The sequence below is a fragment of the Pelodiscus sinensis genome, chromosome 11, assembly GCF_052426305.1.
Source record: "Pelodiscus sinensis isolate ZL-2025 chromosome 11, ASM5242630v1, whole genome shotgun sequence".
NCBI classification, from domain to species: domain Eukaryota; kingdom Metazoa; phylum Chordata; order Testudines; family Trionychidae; genus Pelodiscus; species Pelodiscus sinensis.
The window spans coordinates 33,073,534-33,096,331 of NC_143062.1; the positions used below are offsets into that span (position 1 = coordinate 33,073,534).

A 22,798-nucleotide genomic window follows, 5' to 3' on the forward strand; every position below is an offset into this window, starting at 1 on the left:
GATTCTTTATGCCTACACAATTTAAAAACCAAACAGGTATTCCATAAACAGATGGTTGGGAATGAATAGTTTGCAATCATTCTTGCCTCCCAAGTGAAATGTGCTGCCTTCTATTCGCTCCTAGATCTTCTGTTAACCTACATTTAGGCCTGTGTTTGGATAACTGAACACACAGATATTCAAGCGTTCTTGCAAAGAAAGTACATTTTATTTTACTTTTTCATCTTAAAAAAATCCAAAATGAAATAATATTTTAGCTTGACAAGGTAATGGAAAAAAGAAATAGTGTATCTTAATCTAAGAAATTTAGTATTTGCAGGTTAATAGACACAGACCTATTAAAAAGCAGGTTTATTACAGGTTGGTTACTGTTGTTTGTAATCTAATTTAATGTATTAGAATATGTCTTATCAGAAGAGCCTTGCACAGATACAAAATTTGTATCCACATCCCTATTTGCATTGACACCTCTGGATACAATTATGCACGGATATAAGGCGATATCTGCAGATTTGCAGGGCTCTACTTATCAGTTCTTATGATTTCCTGTTGCCCATTCTGATAATTATCACTGTTTTTATGCCTTCTAACATCATAGAGATGATTTGCTATTTTAAAATTAAAACCTCTTCAGAGTTTATACATTGCCACATATCGTTACAATGGTTGAAGGTAAAGAGAGAGAACTCACCAGTTTAAATGACTGTCATGCCACGGAAGTTTGATAAACCCCATTTTGTTTGTTAAATGTGGAAAATAGCTTTAGAGTTCAATCTGAACTGTGTTTGTGTTTAATTGCTTCATTGTACTTGTATGCTCAGCAATATTTTTAATGAGACCACCCAATTACAACTTTGTTTTAAATGCATTAGCTACTTTCTGTAAATCCATTTAGTTTTATTAACATAGTCTGTTTATAGAATGTGTACTTTCTTTAATTTCATGTCACTTTGTAGTGAAGACAAATTAATCTGCTTATATTGTACTATTTTTATAAGAAAATGTATACATAATAAAATGAACTGTACAAGCATCCCAGCAAAAGTATTTAAATGACAGGAATCTTGCCTGCATTGTTTTTCACACTTCTGATAGTGCTATACAAAATTCTTTTGTCAGTTTCTTGTTCCTCAAACATTGAAAAGTTTGAGCTATTTTCCTGGATTGGTAAGAATAATTTATAACATGTAAACTGAAATTGGGCATAGACTGAGTACCTGATATTTCAAGACCTCGTTTTTTCTCCTGCCAAACCAAGTTCTCTATTCCCCTTTCTGCCTTAAGTTTTAAACAGAGAGGCAGGATGAGTGAGGTAATAAATTTTATTGGACCAACTTATTCATCTTTGAGAAATGTATTCCCAGTATTACAGCTAAATTCAAGATGGAACAAATTGTTACAATATGTTAACTACATATGCTAAGGGACCTTTCAAGATTAGGTTGCCATTAACACGCCTGCAATCAAAAGACAGAAAAAGTGGCAAAAAGCAAGGTACAGATTGTAGTAATAAAACATAAATCCAGCATCTTTATTAAGATCTTGATCTTTAGTGTCTACTAAAGTTATGAATTTGCTGCTCCCAGGCTCATCTTCTGAAGTGTTGTGCAGGTTTTCTGGGAGGAGAAGAACTGAGAGGTCAGATATGGAGTGATTGTTTTGTGAAAAGTATTTGCTCACAGATAGTATAATATTCGGTACTGCATGTTTTTCTGTGTGAGGTCTTTGCATGATGTTCGTTTGGTATCACACTTTTTTGTTGTGGCATTAATGCACTGGATGAGGGACACAAAATGTGATAAAAATGTAGAGGCCCCTTAATTTTGAAAGGTAAGTTGTGGGGCATATTTGGTGTTGTAGCAGTGGAGAAATGTTAATAGGTTTTGCAGCTGTTTGGCAGAGTCTGGTGCTGCTTTGAGTTGGTGGATGCTGGTTTGTGGGGACTTTGCGTGTGATGATGAAGGTAGTGAGAATGATGTGGTGTCTGAAGCCCAGAAGAAGGGGTTCTAAAAAGATTTCTTGTGGTGTGGTCTCCATAAAGGATGTAAATTGGTAACCGGTTACCAGTTACCTTGTAAGCATCACCCTTAATGGTGGGAGGCAGCCCTCCCCCCTGCTGTCGCTTCCGCCTCCCCCCACTGACACTTCTGCCCATCTTCCCCCTCCTCCCACCCTGTGAGGCTGAGGATGCCCAGACCATGCTGGAGCAGGCCATGCCCATGGCATAGGAGGCCACTCCAGCCCGGTCATGGTGGGCGGGGGGAGGCTGCTGCAGCCCAGTGGGCTGGAACAGCTCCTTGCCCACCCCCTTTAATCAGTCAACCTTAATATTCAACTGGTTAACTAATTAAATGGGATTTTACATTCCTAGTCTCTACTGAATATGGGTTGTAGTTGTTTAATGATACCTAGAATGGTTTCCAGCATGGGGTTGTAGGTAACAACTAGGGTTGTATGATCAGAGGGATTTTTTTCTGTTTTCAAGCAGGTTTTCTCAGGGTATTTGCATGACCCATTTCATGAGGCAATCTAAATGTCGCTGGTGGAATTTTCTTGTCCTTGCTTGCGAGTCCTTGTTTTCAGCAGGTGGGAGTATGTGATTTCTTGTTTTGAGATGGTCCTTTCTGTAGTATGTGAGATGTAAGAGATGATTCCTTAGTTTTTGTTTGTGCAGAACTGTTCATAACATTGGAAGTTATATATTTGAAGTTTTAATCATATAAACTTTAGTATTTGCAGTAACAATGTCTTGTAAAGGATATTAGTATTGCTGTTACTAATAATCTGAATGTGTTTACAGTCTCAACCTGGTGGAATATATGTCTAGCCGAAGAGTGTTTTTGTCCCTCCCTTTTATGGGAACTAAATTCACTCTCTTAAGTGCAAAAACACAACGAAAAATATCCATTAATTCTTGAATTGTACTCATAATCTCACAGATGTGAACAGCATGAGATATCCATTGCAATTATTTGGACCTTCTTTACAAAAATAAATGTTTCGTAATTGTCTGTGGTTTACTCTTTGATCCTGCCCCATGTTGAGTTGCTGTAGAGACTCCAAAGAACTGTGTTTTTCAGAATTTGTGAGGGCTTTTCCTCATCTTTCCTACTTAGGGGATATTCACTATTTATTTTGTAATTCAGGTTAGTATGCTACTCTAAAAATATGAACTTTAACAACCAGATACTGCAGTGGTTCAGAAAGCGCTTTAAAAGTTTGGCCATGTTGTATCTTAAAGCAATACACATAAATTCAGACAGTTAGTGTTTAGTGTGCACTTAGAGAGTACCACATGTTGTACTGTAATTCTTTTCATCAGACATTGAGAGTGAGACTAATGCTAACAACAAAGCAAAGATTTAAGTGAAGTACATAAACGACTGCAGATATGTGTGAGGCACCAGCCTATTGCCAGCAGTATGGTGTTCTCTCCAAACTGCACTTCATTTGAAAAGCTACCCAAAATATTTTTTCTGAGTGCGCTACCAAGATTGTACGGAACAAGCCTTTTCCTTGCAAGAAAACACACACACATTTTGGTGATTTTTAAAATGTCTCCCTCTCTCCCACTTCTCCTGACCCAGCAATGGGAAACTTGGAAAAAAATACAGCAGCCAAAAAGGCAAAAAGCAGTCATCTCACTTAGGTTCTGTTTGCCCTTGCACTTCCTCTCAGTTGCTCTGAGAGAGAATCTAAAACAGAAATACTAGTACTAAACCCAGTCTTGTCTGTTTTTATGTCTCTTGAGGAGTTTAATGCTGCAGCTGTGTTTTCTGCCTGCCCTTGTTTCTAGGCCTGTTCTTGCACCTCAGAAGACTACTTTTTTTGCCAATATTTCTTAGGTCAGTGTCTGGAGCTATTTCTCAGTTTGCTTTGCTGCCTTTTGCTTGCTCCTAACGGTGGTGGATGTAAAATAAATGAAGCCTAGTCTGAGCATTTAAACTCAAGCCTGATGATGAGTTAGTATCTAGCAGTGTCACCCCAGGAGGAACACCAGGAAGGAATTGTTAGTATTCCTTTCTGGCTCCCTCTTCAGGGTTTGGCACACTTGTGGTTTGTTTTGCCTACCAACTAGCATTAGGGTGCTTTGGCCATTTATTGCATACTCTTCACTACATCCAGATAGGGTTGCTGGATGGTTTCAACAAAAATACCAGACACACTTGACATTACATCACAATCTACATTACTTCTTATTTAGAAAATACTGGACATTTATATTTTCTCAATTTGTTTCCCAAACAGAAAGCTCAAATACTGGACTGTCCGGTTCAAAACCGGACACCTGGCAACCCTACATCAAGAACAGCAGTCCATGCAGCCTTCATCCAGCTGTGCAGGGGAAGAGGAAGGACATTCCTCCCCTGCTTAGTTGCATCTGGGGTATGGATGATCTAGCCCTAAATAAGTATTAACATTTGGGTAGCTTCATTGTTTGCAGCAACAGTTCCCAACTACTGGTCTGCAGACCTCTGGCTGCCAGGACACAGTGGCTCTGGTGGCTGGGGCTGAAGTACATCGTCAAGCACCTCCTCTCCCACTGTGACTGTTGGGAAAGGCGTGTCCTGCCCCACCTCTCAGCCAACCAGCACCGGGCAGAGGCGGGATCTCCTCCCGAATGCAGTTGGCAAACCCTGCAAATTCTAGGTGTGCGAGCGCAGTTAGCAAAACTACTCTATCCTGGGATACTATCTTGCTTACAACAATCTTGCAGCCCAATCGTTACCCTAGGTCCTTTGGTGCAAGGTGTTACATGATAGAATGTAATAGTATGGTAATGTAGTTAGCATGAAATTAAAGTATCTCTCTGATTCTTGATAGTAATGTAGCCGTGTTAGTCTGGGGTAGCTGAAGCAAAATGCAGGACAATGTATCTCTGATTCTTGAAACTGTAAGGTTCATATGTAATCAGATAGGAGTAAATTGAGCAGGGCTTTAAGAAAAAATAATAATTTAAATCTTTTCTTTAAATAACTTTGCGTATTTTAGCAAAACCATGATTTTTGTGGGTGTTGCATTTATTTGATAATAGGATATCATATAACAGTTGTCAAAGGTGACCCCTAGCATGTGCAATACATTAGAAAGTTCAAGCCTACATGTTAAATATTTATAGGAGAGTAATAAAGAGAGATTTTTGAGCAAAAGACTCCTAAAGATTAAGAGATGCTATGATTTCTGCATTTTTTTGAGTTAAGTACTGTAATCTAGGAACGTTCATCACCTCTCTGTTGTTACTATCATACAAATGTGTGTTTAATAACCGATTAACACCAGTACTTGAAATTTTTATTTTACATATGATCATAGTGATAGAAATTGGTACATTTTTAGTTTAACTAGTACGGATCCACTGCTACTATTTTAGATATGCATACTACTGTTTTCATTGAGGAAATAAGAGTAAATGACACTTATTAAAAATCTTAAGACTTATATCAAAGTGCGTATCTATGGGGTATGAGAGTAATCCAAACATGTTCAGTCATTTTTCATCAATTGATAAAACTACCCAAAGTAAAATATATATAACATGCCAATTGAACATGGATAATTTTAACAGGACTTTTGAACAGGACTTTTAATGGATAATTCTTTCAACAATATTAACTCAAGTAATGTATATAGCTTTCATGAACTGCTGAGTTCTGTGTAAATAGGTGTGGTATATTCCTTAGCTTTCTCAACCAAAACCATGTTTTACACAACTACTTCTAAAGTAGCAGGACTCAAAAAGAAACCTAGGAGGCAATTATGATTAAATCAATGGATCAGCTATAAAGGATCAAATTTTCTTCTCTTCTTTAAAGCATGGTCCATAATGTGGACAGTTTTCAGTCTTTTTCTTAAAAATAAACAAAAGCTGCTCTATAAAATCTCCTGATGTGAGGCAGACACCCATGAATGGTGACAGGAGTTGCACTTGTGTGTTATTGGATATTACTCTTCTGTATGTGATGTTTTCTGGAGTGGCCAACCAGCATGCTGAGCTATTAAAGTGTGTAATGAAACTTGACAACTTAATTTGAAATTCTCACTGAACAGGGCGAACAGACTTGGAAACTGATTCTCAGTTGATGTAAATCAGCGGTTTTCAACCTCTGATTCATGAAGTCCTGAACTCTGCAGTTTATATCTAAGATTTCCAAATGAGTCACCTCAATTCATAATTTTTAGAGGTCCACAGATGAAAAAAAAAGTTAAAAATAACTGGTAGAAATCATATAGCTTCAATTTAAACTGCTAAGCTTCTGATCTGTAGTATTAAGACTGGACCCAAAGCCCACTGAAGTCAGTTGGTGTTTTGGTATAAGCTTTTGATGCTTTAGATAAGGCTCCAATGAACAGATTTAGTGATGCACTGCAGCATGTGCTGAACTATGCCAAACTGGGTCTTTTGTCTACCAACTTAAGAAGCAGAAATAGGGGTGAAGAAAGCCACTTTTCATTTAAAAAACATGAAGTTTACCAGCCAGCAACTTTTCTATCAATATCTATTAATGTCTATCTATTAATATCTAAAAAAAGTGTAGTCAAAGGCATAGTTACATTTAAAATTACTAATATAATGGAGTAATGATATAATGGAGTCTCATGTTGACTTGGATAGGTGAGGTACAGTCAATTATTGTGGGACTTGAGATCAGACCAAAGACCAATTTTGTACTTGCGGCCCTGCCAATGAGTGCCACAAGTGAAAACAATTGCAGATGAATGTGCTCTGCTTTTAGCTTTATGCCCTCACTTCTCTTCTTGATTGCAGGAAATCTGTGAGCTCTTGAAGTCTTCGAGTCCAAAGTATAGAGGTCTTGTTATGAATTGGCAGTGTTCAGATGTGTAGGTCAGCACGACAAGATTGGAGGTTAACATTTAGTACTGCATATGCCTCACCAAATGTTTCTAAATGCATCTATTAGAACAGCTGCAAACATGGTGCTAATGAAATCAGATCAAGAACTCAGACTTGTTTTACTCCATTTGTGTACATCAGGGAGCTGAGAGTCAGCCTCTGTCAAGGACATACATCTGAATTCTAGAATGAAATTATTTAATAATATTGACAAACTTATTGAAGACATTCAAATATGCAGAGGACTGTTCTCAGGCCATCTTGAGTTACAGAACAAGTTTTTTATTAAGATTGATGATAACTGCATTTAGGACTTCTGCTTATAACATTTTGCCTGAATTTGGTAGGGTGCAAAGATCATGTCTGAAGTACCAAATTCAGAACAGAAGCAGCACTCCATTATTACTTCTGCAAGTTGAGCAGTCAGCTGGTTTAGCATGACTTGAGTATTTTTTCCTGAAGTGGCAAGGAGCAAGATGTAACAATGGTTATTCTAAGTCATGCAATTGCTTGCTTTTTATTTTTTTGGTAAGGTGAATAATGTTGTCATTTTTAAGTTCCTGTGGTACACCTCTTGTTTCCAAAATCTTATGTAGACGCCAGTGAGCTTCATGATTCCCTTATGGCCCCCATATCTGAAAATCTCCACAAAGATACTGTCTGTACCCACTGCATAACTGTTTTAACATTTGCTTGTCTGCTTTTCATGCTTCAGAGATCTTCTGTGGAATTGAGAGTTGGTCTTGAATTGGACTTTGTTTGTGATCATCAGGCACTGATGTCTGTCCACCATGTCAACAATTCAGAACCTTATAAAGCAGGGGTGGGCAATAAAATAGCGATAGTTCATCAGAGTTAGCCCCTGCTGGGCTGCTGCCACTATATTTACCTGCACCTTTGCAGGTATGGATGATCACAGCTTCCACTGGCCGAGAACCATAATCTGTGGCCAATGGGACCTGTGATCTCTCATATCTGCAGAGAGGCAGGTAAATACAGCAATGTGGGGGCTGGTATTTGCCCACCACAGTTTTAAAGTGTACAGCCTATCTTTTCTGAATTTTTTTCATGATCAGTGACTGGTAGTGATTTGTCTACATTCCAGATCTCCATGCTCAGTTTTCAGATCTCTCTCTCTCTCTCTCACTCTCACTCTCACTCTCACTCTCACTCTCACTCTCACTCTCACTCTCACTCTCACTCTCACTCTCACTCTCACTCTCACTCACTCACTCACTTAGCTTTAATTTTCCACAAGTTGGTGAAGCTAAGTTTTCACATTGCACCTTTGCACATGAATAAGCCATCTTTTTAAATAGAGGAGTAATCATTTATCTATAATGCAGGAAGAGCATGCATGGATGTCAGAAGTTGCTTTATCTCTGCTCCATTTTCATCAACCCTATGCAAATTTATCTCTGTGCTCTGAGGAGTTCTTTATGTACTGCAAACACTGTTTACTTACAATAACTTCCTGGTTGTCTTTTATCTAAGTGAGAAAATATATCAAGCGCCTCAAGATTTTAAACAAGTATTGTACATGTAAACTCAGATTTCAATGTATGCATATTGAGCTTGGATATTGAAGTTTGATAACATCCGTGTTTCTAACTACCTCATACCCAACAAAATGGATTGATTAGATTTTCTGTGAAGCTAAGAAAATGTACTCCCCCTTTAAAACAAATAAACTTTAAAGGAGACTAGCTCCCTTAATTTTAGCTTTTTCTTTTTTCTGGATGGTTAATTTGCTTGAAAATGTTTATAGTCAAATCCAAATTGTAGTCAATAAAAGAATGGGTTACTTCAGGTATAATACCTCTTGTTGCTTAATAGTAGTCAGTCATGAATAAACGGAGGCAGACTTGGGGAAGTGCTTGAGGCTGATGTGATCTGCACTTAACACAACTTGAGAGCAACTCCAACAAATAAGAGTTTTGACCTCCTATTGCTGTAGTTCTCAATTTTTCCATTACAAGCACTTGAATTTCATAGCTTTATAGCTCTGTCATTAAAATTCACTCAGTTGAAACTTAATATGCAAAGTCTTAAACAAGAGCAGAGATTTTTAATAAAGAAAAAATAGAAAAGCAGGTATGCAAAAATGTTGTATGTGGTTTTGAAAGCTGAATGAAGTCTCTGGAGTTTGCTTCACTATGTCTGGTTATGTTAGGCACATATTTAAATTGTATTCAAAAGGCAGAACTATTGTGGGATAGGGCTGCACAAAGAAAAGGTAGTATGACCCTTACTGCTTTGCATAGGCTGCCTTGGTTCCAGGTTGCAGTGTTTGGGGAGAGTAGTGTCTACTAGATTCCTACTCATGTATACTGGTAGAGGCAGGGAGGGAGTGGAGCTTTAACTCCAGCTTCTCCTCCAATGTGATAGCCAGCCCAGCTATGCTTGTTTGCCAGGGCAAGCCATCTATACTGTAATCCAGTATATGGCTGGCATATCTTATTTCCCTACTTAGATTGAAGGAAAAACCTACAAGACACTATTTGAGTCTTAATGTGCTCCTAGAGCAGCAACTACACACTGACCTGTGGTCAGAGCTGAGGAGAAGTCATAACTTAACCTATAGTAAAGTAGATAATTATTTTCTTATATTTTAGGCAAAGGACAGATTTATGTTGTGAAATAAAAACACTGCTTTCTAAGGAATGATTTGGCAGAATGGTACTATGAGTTCTTTGATATGGACAATAAGTGCTTGAAAAAGTTTGGCAAACACAGTAAGTGGACATGAAATTGCGGTGTTCTGTCTCCTGTAATTCTCTGTATTAACAGAAGATCAAGACTGGATTCTGATCACAAGAGATACAAGATGCATCTGATCCCAATTTACTGAGAACAAAATCATGACTATAATTTCTTGTAGTGTTTGCTGTCTACACTTGCAGCATTAAAGCGAATTTTCACACCCCTGAATGAGAAAGTTTCAGTCAGTTTAGACAAGCCCTTATCTCAGGTTAGTTATGTAATTATTTTGTGAAATAAAGTTTGTTCTTTCTTCAAGGATTGTCCTTGTGGATGCAGCACCTTAGGTGTTTGGGGCACCACTGAGCCTCTGGTCAGAGAGTTATGATAGCAGTGCCTTCGGTAGGCTGTGCATGTGGGGCAGCCAGCATGCACCGGAGTGGCAACTGCATGTGCACAGCCAACCTTCCCTTCATGTTCTTTTCTGCCACAGTTGGTTTCAGTCAGAACTAAGCAGTAATCCTCTGCATTCTGTTAGAATTATAATTAGGTAAAAGAATTATTTTTTTGTTCATTTTTTTAAAATTGTATCCTTTGGTATATATGGCTGTGACTATTTTCTTCCACTATTTGATCTGAGGAAGTGGGTCTGGCCCACGAAAGCTCATCATCTAATAAACCATCTTGTTAGTCTTTAAAGTGCTACATAGTCCTGTATTTTGTTTCAGCTACACCAGACTAACACGGCTACATTTCTATCTCTGTAGCTCAGCAGTTTCTCTTTGAAGTCTGGTCCTGAAGTTTTTTTGCTGCAGGATGGCTACTTTTAGATCTGCAATTGTATGTCCAGGAAGATTGAAGTGTTCCCCTACAGGTTTTTGTATGTTGCCATTCCTAATATCAGATTTGTGTCCATTGATTCTTTTAAGTAGGGACTGTCCAGTTTGGCCGATGTATATAGCAGTGGGGCATTGTTGGCACATGATGGCATATATTACGTTGGTAGATGTGCAGGAGAATGTACCAGTGACAGTATGGCTGATCTGGTTAGGTCCTGTGATGGTGTTGCTGGTGTATATATGTGGGCAGAGTTGGCACTGAGGTTTGTTGCAAGGATTGGTTCCTGAGTTCGAAAGTAAATCGAAAGAATGCGGCAGTTTTTTCGACCGCGGAAAACCTAATTTTACGAGGAATAATGCCTTTTTTTGAAAGTGCTCTTTCTAAAAAAGGTGCTATGTAATGCAAACTGTGCTTTTTTGAAAGAGAGCATCCAGACTGCCTGGGTGCTTTCTTTCAAAAAAGCGGCTTGATTTTTTGAAAGTACTGGCTGTAGTCTAGAGGCTCTCTTTCAAAAGAGGCTTTTTCGAAAGTATCTTTCAAAAAAGCCTCTTTCAAAAGAGGCTTGTATTCTAGATGTACCCTGTGTGTTGCATAATTGTAATGAGACTTATACTTTAGTTAGTGCTCGCGCTCTTGCTCTCTAAAAGCTATACACTAAAAAATAAAATGAAATCAAGATCTGTGTAAATCCAATTACAGAAAACTTTTTTTTACTGCATCCAAACTCACTCTGTAACCTATTCAGTGGCTGAGATCAAACAAAGCAATTGAAAGAAATAACACATGCACAAATCTCCGTTAGTTTTGGGCTGTGTCAGTAATACTATTACACAGGACTAAAACCAGTGGAAAAAATAATCAAACAGATTTGTTAATGGTTTTTATCTCTTTTCCTGTAAACCCCTGACAGTTTTTAGATACTCCTCTTCTACCTATTGTTCTGAATGTAAAAGTCATTTGGAGAGTGGTCCCAATAGGGTGGTGACAGTACAACTATGTGAGGCCAGTTGCATATGTAATCTATAAATCAAGTTTATATCCTTCCCCAGAGATCAAACATGCTTCTGTTGTAGAATAATTAACTTTTAATTGACCTGAGGCATAAGCCAGTGAGTTTTAATTCTACTCCCAAACATATTCTAGATGTTCTCAGTCTCCCAGCTGTCAAAAAATTGTATTTGCTATTTGTATTTTAAATGAAAACACACTAGATTTGTCATTTTTAAAAACAAGTATGATAAAAGAAGACATACCGAGGCAAAGCTTATACATAATTTAAAATCATACATACCTAGCTCTTATGTATCTGTTAATTATTGGATAATTTATTTTGACAGTGAAAGAAGAAAACCACAGAATCCCTACTCATATATTTTAATTTATTTACCATTTAAAATTGCGCTTATTTATCTTGTTCATTATGGTAGTGCCTATGAGCCAACCAAGTAGAGGCCCTTTGTGCTATGTTTTAGAATTAGGGACTATTATTTCCCCAAAGATCTTACCCTCTAAATCAGGGATGGGGAAGCTTTTTTGTGTCAGGGGCCACTGATCCAGAGAAAAATCAGTCGGGGGCCACATGCAAGTGAGAAACAAAAAACCAAAACCCAACCCTCACAGTCTCGGCCCTGACTGAGGCTATGTCTACACTATGCTTCTTTTTTGGAAAAGGGTACGCAAAATGTGCTCTGCAATTTGCGTACCTTTTTCCGATTGTTTTTTCGGAAGAGGCTTTTCCGAAATTTGGCCCATCTACACTAGGCCAAATTCTGGAAAATCTCCTCTTTTGAAAGAGCTCTTCTTCCTTGTGACGTGAGGAAGACAGGGCTTCAAAAAGAGCGCATCTGCTCTTTTGCAAAAAATGTCAGAAGAGCAGATGCATTCCCTGGATGCAGTATCCCAGAAAAACTCCATAGTGTAGATACAGCCTGAGAAGAAGAAATACACTCCCCACATTCCTCTTGCACACCAGAGCCTAGGGAGCCCAGGCTGCTAGATTTTGTGGGCTCCAGCCCCATGGTGGGAGGGCAATGGGGGGTTTGAGTTCCAGCATGGGCACCCCAGTCTGGGGGGTTCCCTAAGCCTTGGGGGCTGGATCCAGGCAAGCCAGGGGCCACATGCAGCCCCCAGGCCTGAGGTTCTCCACCCCTGTTCTAAATAGGCAACACAAGCTAAAGATAGGGACATGAGCCAGTGATGGTAGCCAGTAATTGTTCCACAACTTTTCTTCCCTTTTCTTTTGTGTAAATCATCACATGTTTAGAAATAAGCAGCTATATGGTAATATAGAGTCATGTGGTTAAAAAGGCAACATGGTAGAGCTTGGAAGAGTATGTTGGAAATATGGTATTGGAGCCTTTAATCTCGCTGTATGAAATACACATCAAGCAAGCCCCCTCAACTGCTGGCCTGTTTTCCTGGAAATAAATTTCCTAACACTGAAAATCCATGTTATTTTGAAATAAGAACTTTTTTCCCTGTGTCCTTTATATTAAAACTTTCTCTTTTTAATCAGCTATTGATTTTCTGTCACAACATAACATTTATTAAAAGCAATAATGAACTTCACTACATCAGTAATATTAAATACCCAGAAACCTGTTGACTGGCTGTGTGCCTCACTGTGCAGCCCAGTGGTCTCCAACCTTTTTTGAATGTAAGCCAGCCCTGGATCCACCTCAAACCCAAGCACCCCTGGCCCGCCCCTTCTCCGAGGCCCCGCCTCTGCCCCGCCTCTTTGATGAGGCCCTGCCCTCCTTACTCTATGAAGATGGGGGACAGAGTGACATCAGCGCCCCCTGCCCCGGTCTCCCCCACCCTGCACAACACACAGGAGGCTCCCAGGAGGCGGCTCTGGGCAGGAGCAGCAGGGCTGTGGGAGGAGGGGAGGCTAAAGTCCTGGCACTTGATAACCTCCCATCCAAACTACTCAGGATCACCTGTCAGAGGCTCTAAGATCTACCGGTAGATCCTGATTGACTGGTTGGTGACTATTGGTGTAGCCAGAATTTGTAAGCATTCAGTTTTCCTGTGCACCTTGGTATACTTCTGCTTACCCATATAGAATATGGGGTGGTTACCACTTAAACCAGTACAAAACTAGAGTAGCTCCATTGCAGTCAACAGTCTAGCATTGGTTTAAGATCAGTGTGTATATAATAGTGTACTGCTGTTTATCTGAATTCCCTCCATCTGAAAGTCCTAGTTGTACAGATTAAAAGTGTCTTCCATGTATTACTCTCCAGCTAATACCTTCACAATTATCTGTAGTGCTAATCAATACAAAACATTCTAACAGCTGCAAAGAAGCTACTTACGAAGTTATTAGTGGACATCTGGTTATCCAAAAGTTGTGCATGTGCACAAGGCTATCCAGATAAATGGGAATGTACTATGTGTCAAGTCCATTCCAATTTAGTCCTTTCTTAATTATTGATGGCAACACCCTCTGCAACCTGCCAGTGCTGCTTCTGTCTTGGTCAGAGAAGGCTTCTCAAAAATAACATGGGATATTTTTTCCCACATTATTCCATATCCACAAGATGAAAGCACAATCTTTGCTCTGGCAGGGTATGCATTCGGATAAGCGGACCCATCCATGACAGCAGAATTTGCTCGCATTAGACAATATATGACAGGCAACACTTACTTTGTATACCTTTGCTTGGAGTTATTTTTTTCTGCAAGTATGCTTATTTGGTATGGGCCTAAAGGACATGGCAAATAAGTGTACTTAAACTAGTAACAAAATGCCACTAACAACTTTCTAAGTAGCCCCTTTGCATCTGATTTTTTTAGAAGCTCTGAAATATCTTTTTTATTTTAGTTAACTTGCTCAGATTAGGTGTGTTATTGTACAGTAATAAAACTGCTTCTTTCTTCCCCAACTCCCTAGCCCGTGAGTACTGAATTAACTATAAAATTGATATGTTGGTGCTCTGTGGCAGGGGTGATGTTTCAGTACATCATTCAGCAGAGCATTTAAGCACATGAATAATCACATTTAGAAGTCAGCAGATAGGTCATGTTTACAGTTAAACATGTGCTTAAGTGCTTTGCTGAATTGGAACTTTAAGTAACACAAATGACTTCAACATAGGTCATGTTAAATCATTCCTCTCCTCTGAACTGTCCTGCTTGTAGCAAGAATGGGATTGGAGAGGTGTCAGGCATTTCTGTTTGTTTCGTGGAGCAAAGAGTCTCAGTCACTCATTGCTATCAGCAGCATGGTTTGTGTTTATGTAGCCTCGTTTTGTATAAATTCGTAGGCACACAACAGCCTTTAGAGCTTGTTTGGAAATATACTCCGTTGCTATTTTAGAATGTTGAAGCTTGATCTGGAGCAGTGGTGGGTATGATATGGCCCATGGGTCAGATCTGACCCGATTGGCCTGAGGGTGGGGAAGCATGTGTGTGCAAAGTCTCTTGCTCCCCAGGGATGCACAGCTCTGGGGGAGCCACATGGAGAGGGAACCCATGTGGCTAGGGCTGCTCCAGAGACACTGTTGGACTGCTGGCTGGGAGGTGCCTAAGGTAAATAAATGACTTTTGACCAGAGTCTGCCTCCAGCACCTCAGCTCCTGCTTCTTGTACTCCAGCCCCATCTACTACTTATCTCCATACCCCAGGTCTTCACCCCCTCTGTTGTAGGTCACCATCCAAATCCTCTGCACACTGCCCCAGATCACAGTTCTCTCGCATACCCTACATCTCCTGCTATACCCCTTCCCCAGGTCACAATTCGCTACTACACCCCTACTCCCTCCCAGACCCAGCACCTAATCCCCTGCCCAAGGTCGCAACCCGTTACTTCACCTAAACTCCTTCTCAGACCCCACACCCTCTCCTGCACCCCAGATCCCTATCTTGAGCTCCCTTCTGCATCCACCCTCCATCCTGAACCCTGCATCCCTTCCATAGAGAAGTGCTGCCCTTGACCACTTTCCAAAATCTTGGAGTGGCCCCCTATCAAAAATTATTGCCCACTCCTGATCTGGAGAGTTACTGAGCTCATCAGGCAAGTGTGCATTCATAAACCAGATGCAACCCAAGTGGAGATTCCATCTAGGCAGTCATGGAAAAGCTCTTCTGCCATTCTGCATTCAAATGGGGGAAAACAGAATTCCTTCCCACTGTCTCCAATGGGGCGCTCTTGTGCCAAGCCCTACTACCTAGGATTGGAGCAAGAGAAAGGTATTTCCCCCATAATCACAATCACTGCTTTTAATTTCAGATTATGATACTTCTATATTTACACAGTAGAGCTGTTTTGTAATATTTGTATTCCATGATTTAGTCACAAATTACTCTTTATTCACAAATGCTCCAAAGGAGGCGTTGGAAAAGTCTAATTCTTTTTAGAAAACTTTGAAACCCATTCTGCTTTGAAATACTTCTGTCCCTACACCACCGTTGGATCTCCTTTTTATTTTTCCTTTTCATCATTATGTCATTTGCACAGACACATAAAATGAGTAAGGCTTTCTGCAGTAATGCTGCAGACACATTTGCATAAGAAGTTTCTCTGTTCCATAGCACTTAATCTGATTTGGTTGCTCATTTCTCCTGTGCAGTGATAATCCTTTTAGTGATTTCACAATTTTGTCTGCGACAGCTATTTCTAATTTTAGCAATCCAGGACTGTACCTTCAGATGTGGAATAAGCAGTAAGAAGAAAAGAACTGTTGATGGCTGTCAGGCGTGTCGGGGAATCCCCGAGCCCTGCACCCCCATCCACAGCCAGCTGTGACTCTCAGCCAGTGGGTAGAACAGAAGATTTATTGGTTCACAGGGACACAGCATAGCATAGGATCGATGTTAACACAGGGATCAAGAGCAGGCAGCATTATTCCTCTCGGGGAGTAGGGGTCTTGGGCCCTTCTCCCTCCTTTGCTGTTCTAGACCCCTTCTCTCATCCTAACTCAGCGGAGACTGAGCCCTTCCCCCAAGCTCTAGTCCCAGCCTGGTGTCAGCTCTGCCTATCCTTTGTCTCCCTTCCTGAACAGGAGTTATCTCCTATATCTGATCCTTAGGTGTGAGGCCAAATACACTTCTGCAGTGAGTCATCCCCCTTCCTCCAGACAGTGTTGCAGGTCCCGGGATGCTAGGAACCACACATAACACGCAAAGCAACACAGCAATACAATCCCCGCTACGTCACAATGGGTGAACTGATCTATTTATGTCTCTTGCCTTTAATCATAATGTTTAAAAGGAAAGCCAGAAAATGATATTTACCTGTGATTCAAGCAGTGACTGGAAGCAGCATAGCCCAGGATACTGAACATGGCCAGTGATTTATGAACTTCTGATACCAAATCCCAGCCACATATGGAGAATGCATGCACATTGACAATCATTCTTTATTTTAAAAAAATATAGTATTCTGTCTCATTGAGATTCCACCCTGGTAGTGTGTGGAGTGCAAAAGGTTTTGGAAGGCAGTGGGAGAGCTGTCTTAGATTAGTGCACCGGAAACCTGGAGAGGCTTGGAAACAGAGTAAGAGGAGGTGTTGGAGAAGCAGCTGGCAGACAGGAGAAAATTTAAGATAGATTATTTGTTAGACCTGAAAGAGCAGATGCAGTGGCATTATGAATGTTGGGAATGAAGTAATCAGTTGAAGATTGGAAAAACAAGGCTCAGATGGAATGGAAGTCATTAAGGAATAAAATTTGTGATGCTCAACAAAACAAGCACAACAATGCTCCGACAATGACCATGATGTGATTAAATTGTTCTTGCAGAACACTGACATTTGTCATGTTATTTTTCTTTTATTTGTGCTTAAGATATTCATACTTTTGCAATGTTTTTATCTAATATATTGATTTAAAAAAAACCCTTTTATCTCTAATAATATTACACGATTTTAGTGCTTGGATAGCTTATTCACCATAACATGAATAGGTTTCCTATACTTGGAAGAAAACCAGTGCAATTATTGTGAAAGGTGGCCTAGGAATGGAGTTAAGCCAAAACTACAGTACGTTGGTTTATTGTTTGGAATATGGCAATTCAATATAAGGATTTTTATGTTCCATTTGTGGCTTTTCAACAGAGGTGATACATTTTGTAAAGAAATTTACATTTTGGTATTTTGTTATCAAAGGTTTGACAGAAAATTGACAGGAAAATATTTCTCTTTGTACTAGTTGATTTCAGTCTCTTTATATTATAATCTGCCTAATGAAACTGTTCAGGCATGATGGACACTGTAAATGGACATGCTCATCTCTTTCAGAAACTCATTAATCTTGTGGCTGTCATGTCCAATCACCTGCAAAATGGTGCTCACATAATAATGAGTCTTTATTTCCTAGATGCTAACTTAAATGGCAACTATAGGACCAGATTCTTTCTTCTAATATGTCCCCCATCTATATGCTACTTAATTTGTGCAAACAGGAGGAACAGCAGTTGGATCTGGCCAGCTGAGAATTCCATCAACATAACTGATTCTTCCTTCCTGCTTACACACTGAGCTCTGGTTTGGGAAGGGGAAGTGGCCAGAACATACTGCATTCTGGCTATGGTCAGCTGATGTGGGGTCCTTCAGCTTCAGTAACCTGTGCTGGAGCCTAGATCAGCTAGTAATCACCCTGAGAATCAGAGAGCTATAAGACGTTCCATGAGACTTTATTATTGAAAGAACTGGACTTTATTATTGAAAGTCCAGTTCTGGATAATTGTCAAGGATTGCTTAGATAGTCTAAAAGGTTTTTTTTTCTATTATCCTTTCAGCTCCAGTTCAGATATTTTGAGAGATCTGCAAGAAGTTGAGATGTTCACAGAGCCATCCAATAAGTGAGTACACTATGTGGATGAATGAGTTTTTTTGATTGAGACTATTCTAAGCCATTTAATTGTTTCCTCTGTGTAAATAAAAAGACTTGGTTTAAATTAGAGATGTTCAGATGTGTTTAGGTAAATGTGTAACTGCTGAAAATGTCACTGTATCAGGGACAGTAGCATGGGAGGGAGCAAGTAGGAGCTGGTGCTTGCGGGGAGCCAGCTTTTAAGCCAGCTACCCACAAGCACCAGCTCCTTGGGAGTCACCTTCCCCCACCATGCTGTTGCGTGGGCTCCCCATGAGCACCAGCTCTTGCCTGAGCGCCCTGCCCCCCCATGCTGCTGCCTCTATATCGGTGGGAAAGGAGAGCTACATGTAACCATGAAGGTTAACCACGAGACTCGTTGGTTAACCATTTACACATTTACACTGTCACATCCCTAGCTTACACAAGTAACAGAAAACTTGCAGTTAAGGCTGCCGTGATGGAGTTAGAAATGTTGAAAAACATTGATAGCATCACAAATTTTACAAAGCAAGCACACAGTATTCCCAGTATTCATTTTGCATTCCTTTTGTGTGGCGAGGGAAGTCTGCTCCTCTGCATTTAAAAGCATTTTTTAGAACAGAAAATATAGTTTATTACTATTTGTGTTATGGTAGTGTCTAGAAGTCCCTACTGAGATCAGGCTTAATTGTGCTAGGCATCATAATGAGAAATGGTCCATGCTCTAAAAACTTAGTGTAAATTGATAAGACACACAAAGGGTGTAGGGGAGAAATAGATGCACAGAGTGATAGATCCCAAGATCACACAAGAGTGTCAGAGCTAGAAATAGAATCCAGGTAGACCCCGCATTGGGACTCCAGCCCTCTCTCTCCCCCATCTCCCTGTGAGGTTGACTCTGTGAGCCTTCCCCCTTGCCTAAGGGAATGGCAACACAGGAAACCACTCACCTGGAGGCTTTTTCCATGGCTCCCATTGGCTGGAATCCCAGCCAGACCCCCCCACCGTCAGCTCGCTCCTGCTCCCTACCTCCCGGCCAGACCCCACACTCACACCCCACCTTGCATTAATTTGTCATCATTGGTGGTCTGCGGAAAGGTCTGCATTGAGCAGGGTGTGCTGTGGGACAAAAAGTTTGAGGGCCACAGTCATAGGCCATAACTGAAATTAAATTTGAAACTCCTAATGTGTATTATTTACTCAAAAGTATGGTGCTATACTGCATAATAACAGTTTGTAAAGGGAACACTGACAAGGCCTTGACTATAATAATGCCAGAAATAAATGGGAATATTAATCAGAAGAAAAAAATCAAATAAGTAATCATTAGACATTTAGTGTAAAATCAGCCCTTGGTTAGGAAAGAGAAATATATAGCATTTAGAAGAAGAATGTTCGTAAGCATAATTTCTGACAGCACCAGCATAAAATATTCAGTTGTACTATTTTCCAGTGCTGTAATCTGCATTGTAACATTTTCCTCATGATTTTCCTCTGCTGCTATTTCCATTGTCTGGAACGTTAACCCAGAATGCAAGCAAGCAGCCGTAGCTGTCTTTGAAGCAGACAGGAGTTAGAACTCCTAATATTTAGGGTATATTTATACATAAACTGCTTGACTCCTTCCTCACAACCCTCTTCCTGAAAAAAAACACTTGCGAGTGTAATTGTATGATTGCTACCCAGGTATTGGCAATGTAAGAGATGCAAACTCCTTCAAATGAGTTGTAACGTGAACCATAACGTATTACCTAGCATGAAATGACACAGAGTTAGTTATTGCTCCCCTTTACTTACCTATACTTATTTTGAATGTAATTTGAACATATATCTAAGATTTGTTCTTGAAGTTTATTGGGATAACAGTTTATTTTAGGATTGGGTGTAAAGGTGGTAGGATTATACCTTCTTTAAATTATGACAAGTGCAGTTGAAAATGGGATGAAAATATGAAATATTTTATGTGTTGTTTTTCCCAAAAACAGCACAAATGTGATTTGCTGTGATTTCTTATACCTTCTGTTGGCAAAATATATTTATCTTACATCTGTTCTTTAGAAAATTGGAATGTCCATAAAGACTTATCTGGGACATATAATCAATTCCCTAAAAATGTCATTTTCTTGGTTCAGTTCAGGTAATATCACTGCAGAGTACTTAGAAAAGTGTTGCTGGGTTTGTTTCCTGCTAGATACTAATTACTGATTTCAAAGGCAACTATTAGTCTGAAAAAGTAACAAATAAAAGTGGCTAAGGAACAGATTTATACTGCTAAGAAGCTACAAATTTGAGAACAATATTTGTTTCTATGAAGTTCTTGTTAACAAGGAGAGAGGTATATAAAATATACCAAGTTGATTTGTTGTTAGGAAGCTACCTATGTCTCTCTTTAGACTCCCATTTGTCATCAGCATGCAAATTGTTACATATTTGCCTTTTTTGAAGTGGAGGGGCAAATGTGGAGAGAACACCTCCCCCTCCTGCACACCATCACAAATCTTTGTTGAACAGATCCATACCATTGTAAATGTTCTACAGAATGACACATTTGAATCAACAAAATGTCTTTTGGTGCACCATATCAAAGGGATTGATGATTTATGACTCAAACTTCCTACATGACTATAGCACAGGATGCCGAATATGAATCGGCAGAGAGCTTATTGCAAATGACAAACATAATAATAATCTGACAATATCAGATGAAAGAAGGAAATTTGAAGAGGTCTTTAGATTTGTCCTAAATGGTTATGTTGAAGAATGACATTTGACTGTCACTGCTTGGAATGTTTCCTGTTGGGTTACAGTTTCTTAAAAGAGAAATCATTGCAGATATATTTTATGTCCACTAACATGATATAAATTAGATGACATGTATAAAAGCAAATGAAAAAAGCACACCAGGGTATTAGGGATGTCAACGTGTAGTCAACTATATGATTAACCAGTAAGCTGAGGCTTATTGGTTAATCTTGTCAACTACACACATTTCCCCCCACTTGTTGCCTCTGTATCATCTCAAAAGCCTGTTCCCCCTCAGCACCAGTTCCGCAGTACCGCATGCCCTCCCCATGCTGCTACCTCTATCAGAAGGGGGAGAGCAGGGAAGGCTGCCGTGAAGCAGCATCTGTCCTCAGCGAGCCCGAACTCCCTGCGGACAGAGGCTGCTCTGCCTCCCATGGAACAACCTCTGTCTATGGGGAACTCTGACCCTACCCACATAAAGAGGCTGCTTCTGAGGACCAGCCTCTGTCCACCGCCAACCCGGGTCTCCACGGAAACAGGATGCTTTGTGGCAGCCTCCCTCTTCCTCTTCCCTCCTGCAGCAGCCTCTGTCGGTGGGGAACTCAGACCCCTGCAGACAGGGGCTGCTGCCATCCCATGCTGCTTCCTCTGTATCAGAGGCAGCAACGCGGGGTGGCAGGCAGCCTGTCTGCACAGGGAACTGGTTTTTAAACTAGCTCCCCTTTTGGACTTACTCCCACCTGGTACCCCGCACTGCTGTATCTGATACAGACAGAACAATGCAGAGTGGCAGGGTGCTCCCCGGGAGTGGGGCTGGAGTCTACTGGCTGCCAGCCCTGCTTCCCCTCCCTCCTCCGAACTATAGAATAATCATGTAATCAATAAGAATTCATGCAGTTACACAACTATTCTGTTACCTGATCATCCCTACAATGTATATGTTTGCATTTCTTGGACTTCAGACTTCGCTCATTATCCATTATGAACTGGGTATCTCTATCAACTAGCTTAATCCATAATATCTCATAATAAGAAAAGAAACAAAATCAACTAACACTTTCCTGACACAACAGAACTGGATGTAGCTGTAGTTTGAATGAGTGGCAGAATTTCCATTGGCTTGGATGGAAGCAGGATCAAACAAAAGGGAGGAGCCCAGCTGCTGGATGGCTTCACTGTTTGGAGGAGGAGAAGAAATCCTCTTCCCTTTGTTGCCCAGAATCTCTCCAGAGCACAGTCTGCTTATAGAGGGCTGCAAGATGTGGCCAGGATTTGGTCCTATACAGTAGCAATATCTCCGTATATGCTCCCAGATAGACCAGTTTTTTGCTTCTCAGACCACAGGTAGACATTCTTGTCATAACTTAAACTAAGGTAAAGGTTTGGTTGTGCCAGGAAAACAGTGGGTGGCTGGAATGGGATTGCTTCTCATAAAATCATACAAAAAAGAGACAGAATCACCAGGCATGTGAAAGGGACTGGCTGGGGGTATGCCCTCCCCAGCTTGCTCTAGCCCTGAACCTTCCACTCCATAGGTGCCCTGTAGGGAGGGTGGGGGCGGACCAAAGCTGCTACCTTACCAATTTGCACAAGAACATTGCTGGCTGTTCCCCTTTGTCAGGGAGCGAGGAGAAATTACTTAGTTTGCTGCATTCCTCACTCTGGCTGGGGAGCACAGAGGACAGATAAACTTGGACCTGCCCCAGCTGGGGGACAGGCACCCCGCCCCAGCTGTGCCCACTGACACTCAGCAGTATAGAGAGGCGCGTCTCACCTGGCCCCAGGCTGCTGCAGTGAGAGAGGGCTGGGGTTGTCCTCTCTCCCCAGGGCAGCCTGAACCCCTCATCCCCTGCCCCATTCCAG

The 22,798-nt window shown here is 40.5% G+C and overlaps 1 protein-coding gene across 4 annotated transcripts in view; it reads left to right on the top strand.

The window, feature by feature from the left end:
* Positions 1–22,798, top strand: part of RAD18 (RAD18 E3 ubiquitin protein ligase) — a 209,272-nt gene that overhangs the window by 151,530 nt on the left and 34,944 nt on the right. For all 4 annotated transcript variants that reach the window (XM_075938716.2, XM_075938715.2, XM_075938714.2 and 1 more), the window contains one exon: positions 18,135–18,197. In XM_075938716.2, the coding sequence (XP_075794831.2) occupies positions 18,135–18,197 (63 nt within the window). The remainder of the gene's footprint in view (positions 1–18,134; positions 18,198–22,798) is intronic.